Here is a 12367-nt window from a genome sequence, read left to right on the forward strand (position 1 = left end):
CACAAGTGACTGAGAAAATCAATATGACCTTAAAACATTCTCCTAGAATCTAAAACTACCAGAAAAAAAAAAAAAAAAAAAAAACAGAAAAATAAACCCTGAACCATGTTCAACATTACTGGAAAGTATTTAGTATTGTTTTTGCATACGTTAGCTGTTGTCTATGAAAATCTGCCCAGTTTCCCACTGGAGAAGTTAGGGGAACTGTTTTTCTGCTCTGGGTTTTTACAGGATAAGTAAACGTGGTAGAGAAGAAACACATCAACGGTGCTAAGCCGGATTAGAATTATAACACTGGTACTAAATTTATTCAGAACTTTCTCTAAACATCTTTAACTCTTTTGCAAAAGGTGTTATTATTCCAAGATAAAGAAAAAAAAGATAAAAGACATAAAGAAAGGCCCAATATAGTTAGCTGGGGGCAATGAAAAACTTTACGTAAAAGGCAAATCCTTGGGCCGGCCCGGTGGCGCACTGGATAGTGCGCCCCTTGGGAAGCATGGCAGTGCTCCCGCCCGAGGGTTCAGATCCCACATACAGACCGGTTCCCGCTCACTGGCTGAGCGAGGCGCGGGAGCAACACCGAGGGTTGCGATCCCGTTGCCGGTCCCCGGTCCGGTCCGGGGGCAACACTGAGGGTTGCGATCCGAAAAAAAAAAAAAAAGGCAAATCCTTCAATGATGTGATCTGACTTGCAGACCGCACACCCTTATTTCTCATTCGATTTATGTTCTTCCATGCATGTTTTAAAGACATATGTGCTGATGTTCTTAGGCCAAAATAGAGTTTTTGAGCTGCTGTTAACACTGTGCTTAACACAGATGTGAAATAGCTAAGCTGCTGTTTGCCTTGTTTTACACATAATCAATCAAATGGTCAGTTAAATTCCAGTTGTAGAAGTTCAGTTCATAGTCATGATTTAAGATGCAGGAAAGATGTAGCTTTATATTTTTCAGATCCCAGACGGATTTTGCAATACTGGCAGCTAGAGAAAACAAAATCATCTCTTATAAAATAAGCAAGTTTCATCTGGAAGCCATTGCAAAAGGAAAAATATAGAACTCCCACCATGTTCTGTTTATAGTTTCTTTTCTGACTGCAAGCACACTTTATGGTACAATATTGATTCTATATGAGTTTATATCATTCTATTTAAACTCTAAAGCCTTTTCATTCCTTGCAATTACTACACATGCACATACATACACAAATACATATACACTTAAAAACTAGAATTGCACTAGGAATGAGGCAGTTTTGTGGGGTTTTGTTTTTGAAATTTTATTATAGTTAAATTATAGTTTAAAATCCAGACTCTGAAATTGATTCAATTATGGTGCTTTAAACTGTTAAATTTTTCAAGGTTTGAAATTTGTTCCCTAGAACTTAAATAAACAAATATATATATATATATATATTTATTTTTTATATCCTTTCTTCTGTTTTTTCATTCCTCAAATAAGCAACACTACTTGAGCAAAGCAGTGTTTTTGAGAAAAACCCCCCAAAATATTGGCAGTTTTGGCCATGATAAATTTTGATAGAATCTTTGAGTTTTATTTATTTATGCCATGAAGTTTTTCTTTCAGTGTGGGAAATTTAAATTAGGCTATTTTTATATAAGTGACATAATGTTCATAAAGATTCAGTAGATCTCAGATTATTTATTGAGCATCTCCTGTTTGACAGACACTGTTTCAAGTTCAGGAGTTACAGCTATGAAAGAAACAGACAAAAATCTCTGCTTCTATAATGTTGGGAGAGACAAAAACCAATGAAACAAATCAGAAAAAAACATGTTAGTGTGGGATGGGGTTGGTGTCATGGAGAAAACTCAGTAAGGGAGAAGGATACCAAGTATGGAGAGTGTCATCTCTTATTTAAATAGGGAAGGCCTCTCAGATAAGATGATATTTAAACAGAAATCCAAGGAAAGTGAAGGAATCAGACATAAGATATTGAAGGGGAAAATATTCCAAAGTAGAGGGCATGGCAAAGGCAAACGCCCTGAGGCATTCTGGCTGGCATGTAGTAATCGATGGGAACACAGAAGATGTGGGTAGAAGAGGAATGGAGGACCAGATTCTGCTGCCCTGTGGACTGGTTGGCCTTTACTCTGATGGGAAGCCAACTGGAAAATTAACACAAGAATGCTGTGATGTGATCTGACCTAAGGTTTTAAGATTACAATTGCTTCTGTACTTGGGCAAAAGATAGAGGGTTGAGCTATGAAGTTATTGCAGTGGTCCAGAAGAGAGATGGTGGTTGCTTGGACCAAAGTAGTAGCAGAATGTGGGGTGTGAAGGAAAGAGATGAGTCAACAGTGAGTCCAAGACTTTGCATGATATCATCAGGAGAATGAGATTATAAAGAAGGAGAAGAAGTCCAGGGATTAAGCCCTGGGATACTCCTATATTTATAAAGGGCAGTAGAAAATGTAGAGGGAGGCTGCATCAAGAGAGATTTGGAAAAAAAAAAAAAAAAGATTGAAACTATCCAGTGGAAAGCAATAAATTGATGATGATGTAGGCGAGAGAGGACACAGTTGCTAGAGCGATGTCCTTGAGTAGACCAGGGGATTCTCATTTTGGGAAAAGACTGATTTTAATCAGGGTTAGAGTTTTGCCAGGGGAGTAAAATAAAGGGAGAGGAGGCAAAGGAGTTGAGGGTTTAGATGAGGAGTGATTATCACAACAGACCTTCTGGGGGTGGGGGGGAGGAGGGAGTAGAGGTCAGGAAGAGAATGAGAGGCAGTGAAAAGATTCAAGGTCAATGGATTGTGGGTCCTCCCCTGGAGTCAAAAGTTATTGGAGTTAGGATGCTAAAGGAAGTGGGTTAGAGTAAGGAGGTTATTCACTAGTCAGAGAGTGAGAACTTGAAACTGGCGTTGTGAAGGGGTGCAGCTGGTGATTAGGAGGTCTAGGTATGACTCTCCTACTCAGTGCCTGAGAAAGAGTCGGGGACAAGTAAATTAAAGGAGAGGAAGTCAAGGAGCTGAGAGAACACAGTGCTGGATGACTGTCTAGGTGGGCATTGAAATCACCAAGAATTATGAGAAAGGTATCATTACGAGGAATGCCAATGAGCTAGGAGCCAAAGTCTTCAAGGAATGGGGGGAAATTTCATCTAAACAGAAATGTTTAGAAGACGAGAGGCATTCTATTAAGTATAGGTAATGTTATCAATGAAACATAATACAAATATCTTTAAGTTAATGTTCCATTAAGTGTAGCAATAATTTCAATAAAACATAAATATCTCTAGGTTAAAATTTCATTTAGGAAGTAATGATGTTTCTAAAGGAACAATAGTAATTTCAGATCAAATTGGATTTTGCTATCAAATCAGATTATACCTTCAATTTTCATAAAGAAATTCTAGCGTTTCCTTCCAAATTATCATAAAAGACATGCTTCTTTAATGGTATATGAGATCAGCTAAAAAAATGTTTTCCAACATGTATAAATGGATATTGTACATTAGAACATGTTTTTTATCATTAAAAATGTATAAATGCGTCATCCATAAATACCTGGCACAAATGTAAACTATATCAGCTACAACTTTCAACAAATAAAATTTTATTACTCAAAAACAATCAGTTTAATCAATGTAAATTAAATTATTGTCTCAAATGTTTTTTTATAAAATTTTATTTTCATTTAATGAAGAGTCATAAAAACTATCAGCTGCAATCCTCTTAGCGTACTTAATGCTAACATTATTATAATTGAATCACAGCCACTTAAATCAGATGATCATGTTAATATTGCTGCAAATGGACACACACTTCAAATAAAGGAAGCTCAAATATCAGACACCGGACGATATACTTGTGTAGCGTCTAACATTGCAGGTGAAGATGAGTTGGATTTTGATGTGAATATACAAGGTAATACTAATTAATGCTAACATTATTATAATTGAATCACAGCCACTTAAATCAGATGATCATGTTAATATTGCTGCAAATGGACACACGCTTCAAATAAAGGAAGCTCAAATATCAGACACCGGACGATATACTTGTGAAGCGTCTAACATTGCAGGTGAAGATGAGTTGGATTTTGATGTGAATATACAAGGTAATACTAATATGCTTATTGTATATAATGTAACTTACATGATCTATCAAATTAATGGAAAAAAGATTTGACTTGTTTTATTTTAAACAGGGGGGCATTTTCTTGTTTACTACAATATAAATTCACTATTGAAAATATGGACTCAAGAAATTAAAGAAGGAAATAATCCCATCATTCAGGATTACCTGTTAGTTTTCCGTTTTCTTCTGATATTGTTAAATGTATACTTAATTTACAAAATGGAGACCACACAATACAGACTTCTCTGTTACATTAGCATTCCCATAACATTATATCATGAAGTTTTTTTGATAGCATTTACATAAAAAGCAGGAAAATAGTAAAGTACAGAATTTAGAGTAACCACACTTAGACTTGAATGATGATTTTGGCTCCTACAAGTTTTGTGACTTGGACAAGTTACCTAAATATTTTAAGCCTCTGTTTCCTCACTTTTAAAATTAATGCCTTGTTGAATTGCAGTGAATACTAAATGAGATGAAATATGTAAAACTCTTAGCAAAATCAATGAGGGATATCTGCTATTATTGTCATTGATATTGTTACTTTTGAGGTTACTAACAATTCAACATGATTTTTAATAACTATGCCTACTTTTCATCAATTGAGTATTCAAATATTTACTTAACCAGACTGTTATTGTTGAACATGTGAATTGTTTCCAAGTTTTCACTACTCATAAATAATGCTACACTGAACATCTTTTACATAAAATGTTTGCACATCTTTGATTTTCCGAAGTTGCTAATAGTGGAAATTTTAGGTCATATGTCACGCACTGTTTTAATGCTTTTGATTTACAAGCAAGTTGCCTTTTAGAAAGTGCATGCTTGTTCCCAGGAAGGTATGAGAGTGTCCTTTGATTTTTTTTAATGGAGTTTTTAATCCTGATTGCATAACTTCTTTAACCTTATTAGTAAATCACTGGTAAATGCTCAGAATTGAGCCAGTAGTTTTTAGCAGTTTCTCAAAATTAATTTTTCCTGCTATAATCATATTCCTCAGCCATGCTGCTCCCTGAGAGCAGACGCTTTTATTATCTAAGTGCCAAAGCCCCTTAGCAGGGAGAGCAATGCATGAACGTAGCATTCTGAGCACCTTATTTCCTGTTCTTCTAGATGAGAACTAGCTCCAAGCTCTGTGTATGACTTTTTTTGGCTAAGGGCGAGAGTTGGAAGGTGTGTAAGTCCTTGAAAATATTTTCACATTGTCTAATTTATTACATTTAAATACAACTCTTGTGAAAATACAGCCAAGATCTTTGTTTAACAGAAAGACACTGGCATAAAGACATGACCAAAATTTAATGCCTTTCCTCCATAGTTCCTCCAAGTTTTCAGAAACTCTGGGAAATAGGAAACATGCTAGATACTGGCAGGAGTGGTGAAGCCAAAGACGTGATCATCAACAATCCCATTTCTCTTTACTGTGAGACAAATGCTGCTCCGCCTCCTACACTGACATGGTACAAAGATGGCCATCCTCTGACCTCCAGTAATAATGTACTGATTTTACCAGGTAAAGATTGCTACCAACGGGGTGAAAATAGGAATCTTTGTTAAATGTGTTTCTTCTCATTTATTAGACTGATTGAAATTGATTGGCCCTCATCTAACTTAACTGACACTTAGACTGCCAAATGCCACTGTTATCTATGGAGCTTTAATCCAGAGGAGATGGGGTTGAAAATTTCACACTTGAGGAGTACATCTTAGTAAATTTTTTCAGATCTACAACAGGATCTCTTTATCAACTTAAGAAAGTCCTTTGTTTTCCTTATGCCTCCATTTGTTTATTAGTGCAATGAGATAATCAGTTTGGTTTCTATACATTATTAATATAAATCCTAATGTACATTTGCAGATAGTTACTATCCAGTTTATTGAATGCATTTATCATAAATGCAGAGTAAAGATCATTAGTTTCAAATATTTTAATTATATAATTTATTGATGGAAAGGATGTTTAAATTGTTGTTAAATATTAATATTTTCAAGGCTTCAATTTTAACAAGCATTCAAATATACAGGGTTTGTCAAAAGTCATCAAATTGTTCACTTAAGGTCAGTGCATTAAATAAATGTATGTAAATTTGACTTCAATTAAATAAAAGAATGTCTTAAAAAAATAAAAAACAAAAATGAGACAAAAATGAAAGAGGACTAAATACACATGGTACCTATATGTAGTATATTATCCTAAATTGGGTCTGGGTTTGGGAAAAAATAGCTATAAAAAAACATTTTACAATAATAATGAAATTTGAATATGAACTATGGATTCAATAGTAGTTTTGTATTAATTTTAAGTTTCCTTATTTTGATCATTGTACTGTGGTTATATAAAGGATTATTCTTGTTCTTATGAAGTATAGACTTATAAGTATTTAGGGGTAAAAAGGCACCATGTCTTCAACTTATTCTCAAATGGTTCAGAAAAATATATACATACATATGATAGGGAGATAAAGCAAATGGAATGAGATATAAATAATTAGCAAATATGGATGAAAGTTTTTATGTAATTGCAACTTTTCTCTAAGTTCGAAATGATATCAACATGAAAAGTTTAAAAATACACAGAGCTTTTCTTTCAAGATTGTTTGCACAATAGTCCACTTTATACTTTCACATCCCTGGATTTTACTTTATCAAATGAGTACTTGCAGCAAACAGTGTAAACATCTATTAAAAGTTTTCAAAACTGTGAAAGCAATAAGTCGCTGTGTAGTAACATTTCATATGAAACACGATAAGGGGTATAGAGTAGCACTCTGCCTTCTAGAAAAATCTACATGAGCTGTTCATTTCTTGGGAGATCTGATTCATATATTGGATCTCTTTTTAATAATGCAGTGTTTGTTATAAAAGTGGTGTCTGTGATTAAAACTGAACCATTGGATGAAGTAGAAACCTTGAAAGAAAATATAAGGAAGTGATTAGATCTGAAAAATTATATCTCTGTTTATGATCTGTGTTCACTCCTAGATTTAGAGAGTAAACATACTGGAATCTATTTTCAGGAGGGCGAGTGTTGCAGATTCCCCGGGCTAAAGTAGAAGATGCTGGGAGATATACGTGTGTGGCTGTGAATGAGGCTGGAGAGGATTCATTGCAGTATGACGTCCGCGTACTCTGTGAGTTTGTTTTCTTTTGTGTATTATGCATTCTTTTACTCAAAAATATTTTTGAGGAACTAAAATTTGTAAGATGTTACACTAAGCATTTTAGAGAGTATAAAGATAATCAGAAACTGATAATTTGCCCAAGGAGTTAATTGTCTTTACAAATAGAGAGCACATTCTTCAGGGCTCCTGAAGCATCAAATAACTAACTAACTTAAACAAAAAAAAAGAAAGAAAGAAAAGAAAAGAAAAAGAAAAAAGAGAGAGAGAATTAATTGACTTATTGAATCTGGAAAGTCTCAGAGTAGAGCTGGCTGCAGTCATGTCCGACTTCACCTTTCTCTTGGCTCAAAAGAGGTCAGTCCAACTTCACCTTTCTCTTTCACTTGACTTCGTTTCTCCTTACTAATGTTTTTCTTTATTAATGCACTCTCAGGTGCAGGATCCCCTTGGATAGCAATGCAGCCCACATTAGCTCTAGGTTTACATTCTCCTAGTCTCACATCCAAATTAAAGTTTTTCTCTTCTAATATTTACAATTGGAGTCCTAGGATTGAGTTTCCGTGGCTTTATTTGGCCACATATGAATCCATCCCTCAGCCAATTACAGAGACCCAGAGGTTGCAGTGTCCTAATTGATAAGGCATAGTTCATGTGCCCATCCTGGAGTCAGAGTCATCTCCATATAAATGTGTGGGCAGTGGAAGAAGTATTGATCCTCCAAAGGAGAAGACAGGTGATGTCACTAGAAGCAGGAGCAAATAGATGCTCCCACTGGAAGAGGTTGAGCTAGAGGAGGAGCAGTGGGGTTGTACAGGAAGAGTCAGTATGGAAGATGTTGTTGAGGAAGTGATTAAGGGATGTGAATTAATAGGCACTCATTTCAAAGTATGCAACACTGGGATTTTTATCCTGGGTGATTAAGAAAATGGTCACAAGATTAATAGAAGACCTAGAGAAACAACATGATTTGGGGACGAAGTCAATTTTATTGTGGTCATGGGATGCTGAGGTAAAATGTTGAATGGGCAGTTGGAAATAAGGAACTACACCACAGGACAAAAGACTGAACTAAAAATAGACTTGAGAGTTATCCACAAACAGGTTATATTTAAAGACATGAGATTTCCGACAAAAAGGGTTATATTGCTGTAAGAGAAGGTCAAAGAAGATCATTGGGGGATCCTCTACAATTAGGAGGAAGGAAAGAAAAACAAAGAGGAATAACCTGAGGAGTTAATAATGAAAACCAGTGAACTACCATGGCCCAGAATCCAGGGCATAGAAAAGGTTATCAAGAAGTAGGTTTTAGGGCCGAGCCCGTGGCGCACTCGGGAGAGTGCGGCGCTGGGAGCGCAGCAGCGCTCCTGCCGCGGGTTTGGATCCTATATAGGGATGACCAGTGCACTCACTGGCTGAGCGCCATGTGGCCAGTCTCAAAAAGGACAAAAAAAAAAAAAAAGAAGTAGGTTTTAGTATTGAATGCTAAAGCAAGTTTAAAGAAATAAAAACTGAGAAAAGGTCAGATGTCTTTGAAACTAGGATGTCATTGGTAAAATTCAAAAGAACAATTTAGAAAGTATGGCTTGGTGCAAAGCCATAGAACAAAAGGATAAATATTGAGCAAGTAATCAAAATAAAGGAAAGAAATACAGAGTGCTCTTAAACATTTTGCAGAAGAAAGAAGAGGTGGAGTAGAGTTTGAGGAAAAGCAACTTGTTGGAAAAAACCAGATTTGGAAGATTTAGGCTTGCCTGTAGATCAGGGGAAATGATGTAAAAGAAAGATACGAATTAAAGCTTCAGCTGTGTGTTTGGATGGGGGAGAGTGCAGGGTTTGATTGAGCAAGGTCCTAAAACATATGAAAAATGCAGCCGAGGCATTGAGAGAAGTTAATTGGCCTTTATGGATAAAGAGAGAAATTTTGGAACGGCAAGGAGGGGAATAAGGAATGTATATCAAATGTATTTAGTCCTCCCCATTAAGTGTAAATGTAAGAGAAACAGTGTCAGGAATGGGATTTGGGTATGTGGAAAACAAAAATGTTAGCGATCACCACTATAAAAGATGTGATAGTTAGTGTGAAGTTTGAACTATTTGGCTTAGTTTTTGCTTTCTGCAACCACGCTCAGTAACCTGGAGGCAGAGGTAGAAAAAAATAGATGATGTGGCCCACCCGGGGGTGGGAGGGTGCCACACAGTACACACCGGAGGGTGAGAGAGCATAGGATGTACAGTGAGACAGAGCATCACTGAAATGACCACTGCGAGGTCTGGGCTGGGCAAGAGGACAAATGAGCCTGGAAGGAGGCTGATGGAAGGGGGAGAAATGGAAAGCCTAGAGTCTCCACTGCAAACAGAGAGCAGTTGACCAAGGAAGCCCTAAAAGAGGTGGAAGAGGGATAACACTAAGGTTCCAGATTCATTTATTTGACAAATATCTGTTGATTGCTCACTATGTGCCAGGCATTGTGCTAATACAGCCGTGAATACAATAGACAACAGTCTTTCTTCAGGGAGCATATAAACTTGCAGGGAGACAAGTTGTCCATGTTGAATAGTTCAAGATGTGACTGGCTATGGGGGAGCCAAGGTGCAGTAGAGCCAGGTAATCATGATGGGATGAGTTCATCAACATAGACTTTAAAGTCCACAAGATAGTTATAAGGAAAAAGGAGGAGAATACAATTAAAAAATCAGTGCTAACATTGTCAAGAACAGTGGAGGAGTATTCTGGACCACCTGTCCTCATTTGACCTAATGTTGGAAAGATTTTAGGCTAGTGGAAAGAGCTGTTAGTATAGTTCAGGAAGGACTGAGATTTGAAAAAAATGGAATGGAACTACGGGATTGGGTGGTCAAGGATAGACGATCATGCCTTGGAGAGTGTGTTGGAGACGAACTTAGAGTTGGAAGGTGGGAACAAAGCAAAAAAGATGAACTGGCCCTAAAATTCGGAACTAAATTAGAACTGTTTCACAATGTCTGCCACTCACCTCTTAGGTGCTTGGAGGGTGGAGGTGTTACTGAGAACAATTCTGAGTGGCATAACCCAGCTGGTGGGGTGTGGCACCCAGAGGAGTGATCTGAGCAAAGGGTTGTTGTAGAGGTCTCTGTGGGTCGGTTCCTAGACCTGTAGTGTACCTCCTACACCTCCGCAAGGTTGAGCTCTTGATTAGTTTTCATGGTGTGGGGTAGTGATAGCCTCATTTCATCTGAAACTCGTTTATTACTTACCAATCTGCAGTTCAAGTTATATATTTTCTGTTATCTAAAGTATAGTAAAAATCATGCAACTTTTAATGTGGAAGTATGCATTCAAAATAACATTGAAATTCTATTATGTGCTTTGTAGCATTGATTATTTTCTTTATAGGGTTTAAGTTTAGTTGTCGGAGATCCAAATAGCACAAGACTGCATCTACATTAAACATTCAGTCCTTACTGATTGCTAAAGATATGGTATATTTTAAGAGAGTGCAACACAAAATAATCAAGCTTTCCAAACAAAAAAATGACTGTTTAATGTGTAAATGAATTTCTACATTTACAAAAACAGCCAGCACATACGTTTCTAGTTTATTTACCATTTTCATGTTTTAAAATTGTATGGGTAATATGTGATTTTTCATAACTAACATGTACCTAGATTCTGCTGTATTATCTTAAATGAAATGAATATATGTAGGGAAATCTAGAGCAGGACCTCTCAAACCTTAGCATGCATAAGGACCACCTGGAGAGCTTGTTAAAACACAGATTTCTTGGCCCCTCTTTAGCGATGCCTGTTGAGGAGGTCTGGTTGGGGCCCAGGAATTTTCATTTCTAACCAAGCTCCCAGGTGTTGGTGATGTCCATGCCAATAATGCTGAGGCTGGGAAACACATTTTGAATAGCTCAGATGATTCCCTTGTAAATAAGACCAAATCGGAACATTTCAAATATACTTTAAAAGATGTGATTTATCTGGCTTGTCTAGATGACCAAATAGTCTTAAATATCCATTTGTACAGATGCCTCTGGTATGTATGCTTGAAAACCCAGGAGATGTAGCAGAAGGGGCTTAGAGAGAAGCCAGATGAGATATATTGGGGAAGATTTGGGATTGAGCAGAATGGAAATGGCACTATCAGAGGGGTTAGTCCAGGGTTGGTTAAGAGCAAAAAGAATAAATGCAAATTCAAATACTTTTCTCACACCATCCTGATTTCTTAGTGTAAAGCGTTACTTGAAGATCATGATTTCTCCTTCAAGCTCTGCTTTTCTGTTATCATCCCAAACTTTTTTAAGCTGCCAGAAAACTAGAATAATTTAGAAAAGACCTTGTTGCCTGCCGTTCTTTCTTTGTTGCAATCATTTATTAGTGCCACCAGTTATCAAGGGAGCAAATAGTGATCTCCCCGAAGAGGTCACCGTGCTGGTGAACAAGAGTTCGTTGATGGAGTGTTTTTCCAGCGGCAGCCCAGCACCCAGGAATTCCTGGCAGAAAGACGGACAGCCCTTGCTAGAAGGTGACCATCATAAATTTCTATCCAATGGAAGAATTCTGCAGGTAAGAGTAAAAATCTAATGTTAAAATAGCTATTTGACTTTGTATATAATAGAAATTGTCTTTTTGACTTTTAAAAATAATTTTTATTAGTTTATAAATATTGCCTTTGTAAAACTAACTAACCATCAAAGGTATAGAAAACAAAACTCTTCTTTCTCTTTCTATTCCCACTACCAGAGATGACCATTGTTAGTAATGTTGTGTTAATTCTTCCAGAAATTACTTGTACGTATACATGCACATCCCTAAATTTACTATAATAGGTGATTTAAAAAACACATTTTAAGTAATTATTATTATAACCTTTTCTGTTACATATTTCTGATGGTAAAATTCTAGGTGGTATAAGGTTTCCTATAGGTTAAAATTTGTCCTGTATTGGTAAAAGGATGATAATTAATAATGGAAACTACGTAAATATCCTCGATTGTCATTAACCAATGGGCATGTCCATGTTTTTCTTTTCGAGTGTCCTAAAAGAAAATTAGGCACTTGTAAAAACAACACCGGTTCTTTTCTTAGGATACAGTTTGATAAATTACTTCTTGAACATAATAAATAATACTCTATTGGCTCCAGAATCTA

The 12367-nt window shown here is 36.4% G+C and overlaps 1 protein-coding gene across 1 annotated transcript in view; it reads left to right on the top strand.

The window, feature by feature from the left end:
• Window positions 1-12367, top strand: part of HMCN1 (hemicentin 1) — a gene marked incomplete at its 5' end in the record, with an annotated part of 218465 nt that overhangs the window by 89648 nt on the left and 116450 nt on the right. The window contains 4 exons of the mRNA XM_008572836.1: window positions 3742-3892; window positions 5430-5624; window positions 7129-7242; window positions 11595-11782. Coding sequence (XP_008571058.1) covers window positions 3742-3892; window positions 5430-5624; window positions 7129-7242; window positions 11595-11782 — 648 coding nt within the window. The remainder of the gene's footprint in view (window positions 1-3741; window positions 3893-5429; window positions 5625-7128; window positions 7243-11594; window positions 11783-12367) is intronic.

The sequence above is a fragment of the Galeopterus variegatus genome, unplaced genomic scaffold, assembly GCF_000696425.1.
Source record: "Galeopterus variegatus unplaced genomic scaffold, G_variegatus-3.0.2 Scaffold841, whole genome shotgun sequence".
Classification (NCBI taxonomy): Eukaryota; Metazoa; Chordata; class Mammalia; order Dermoptera; family Cynocephalidae; genus Galeopterus; species Galeopterus variegatus.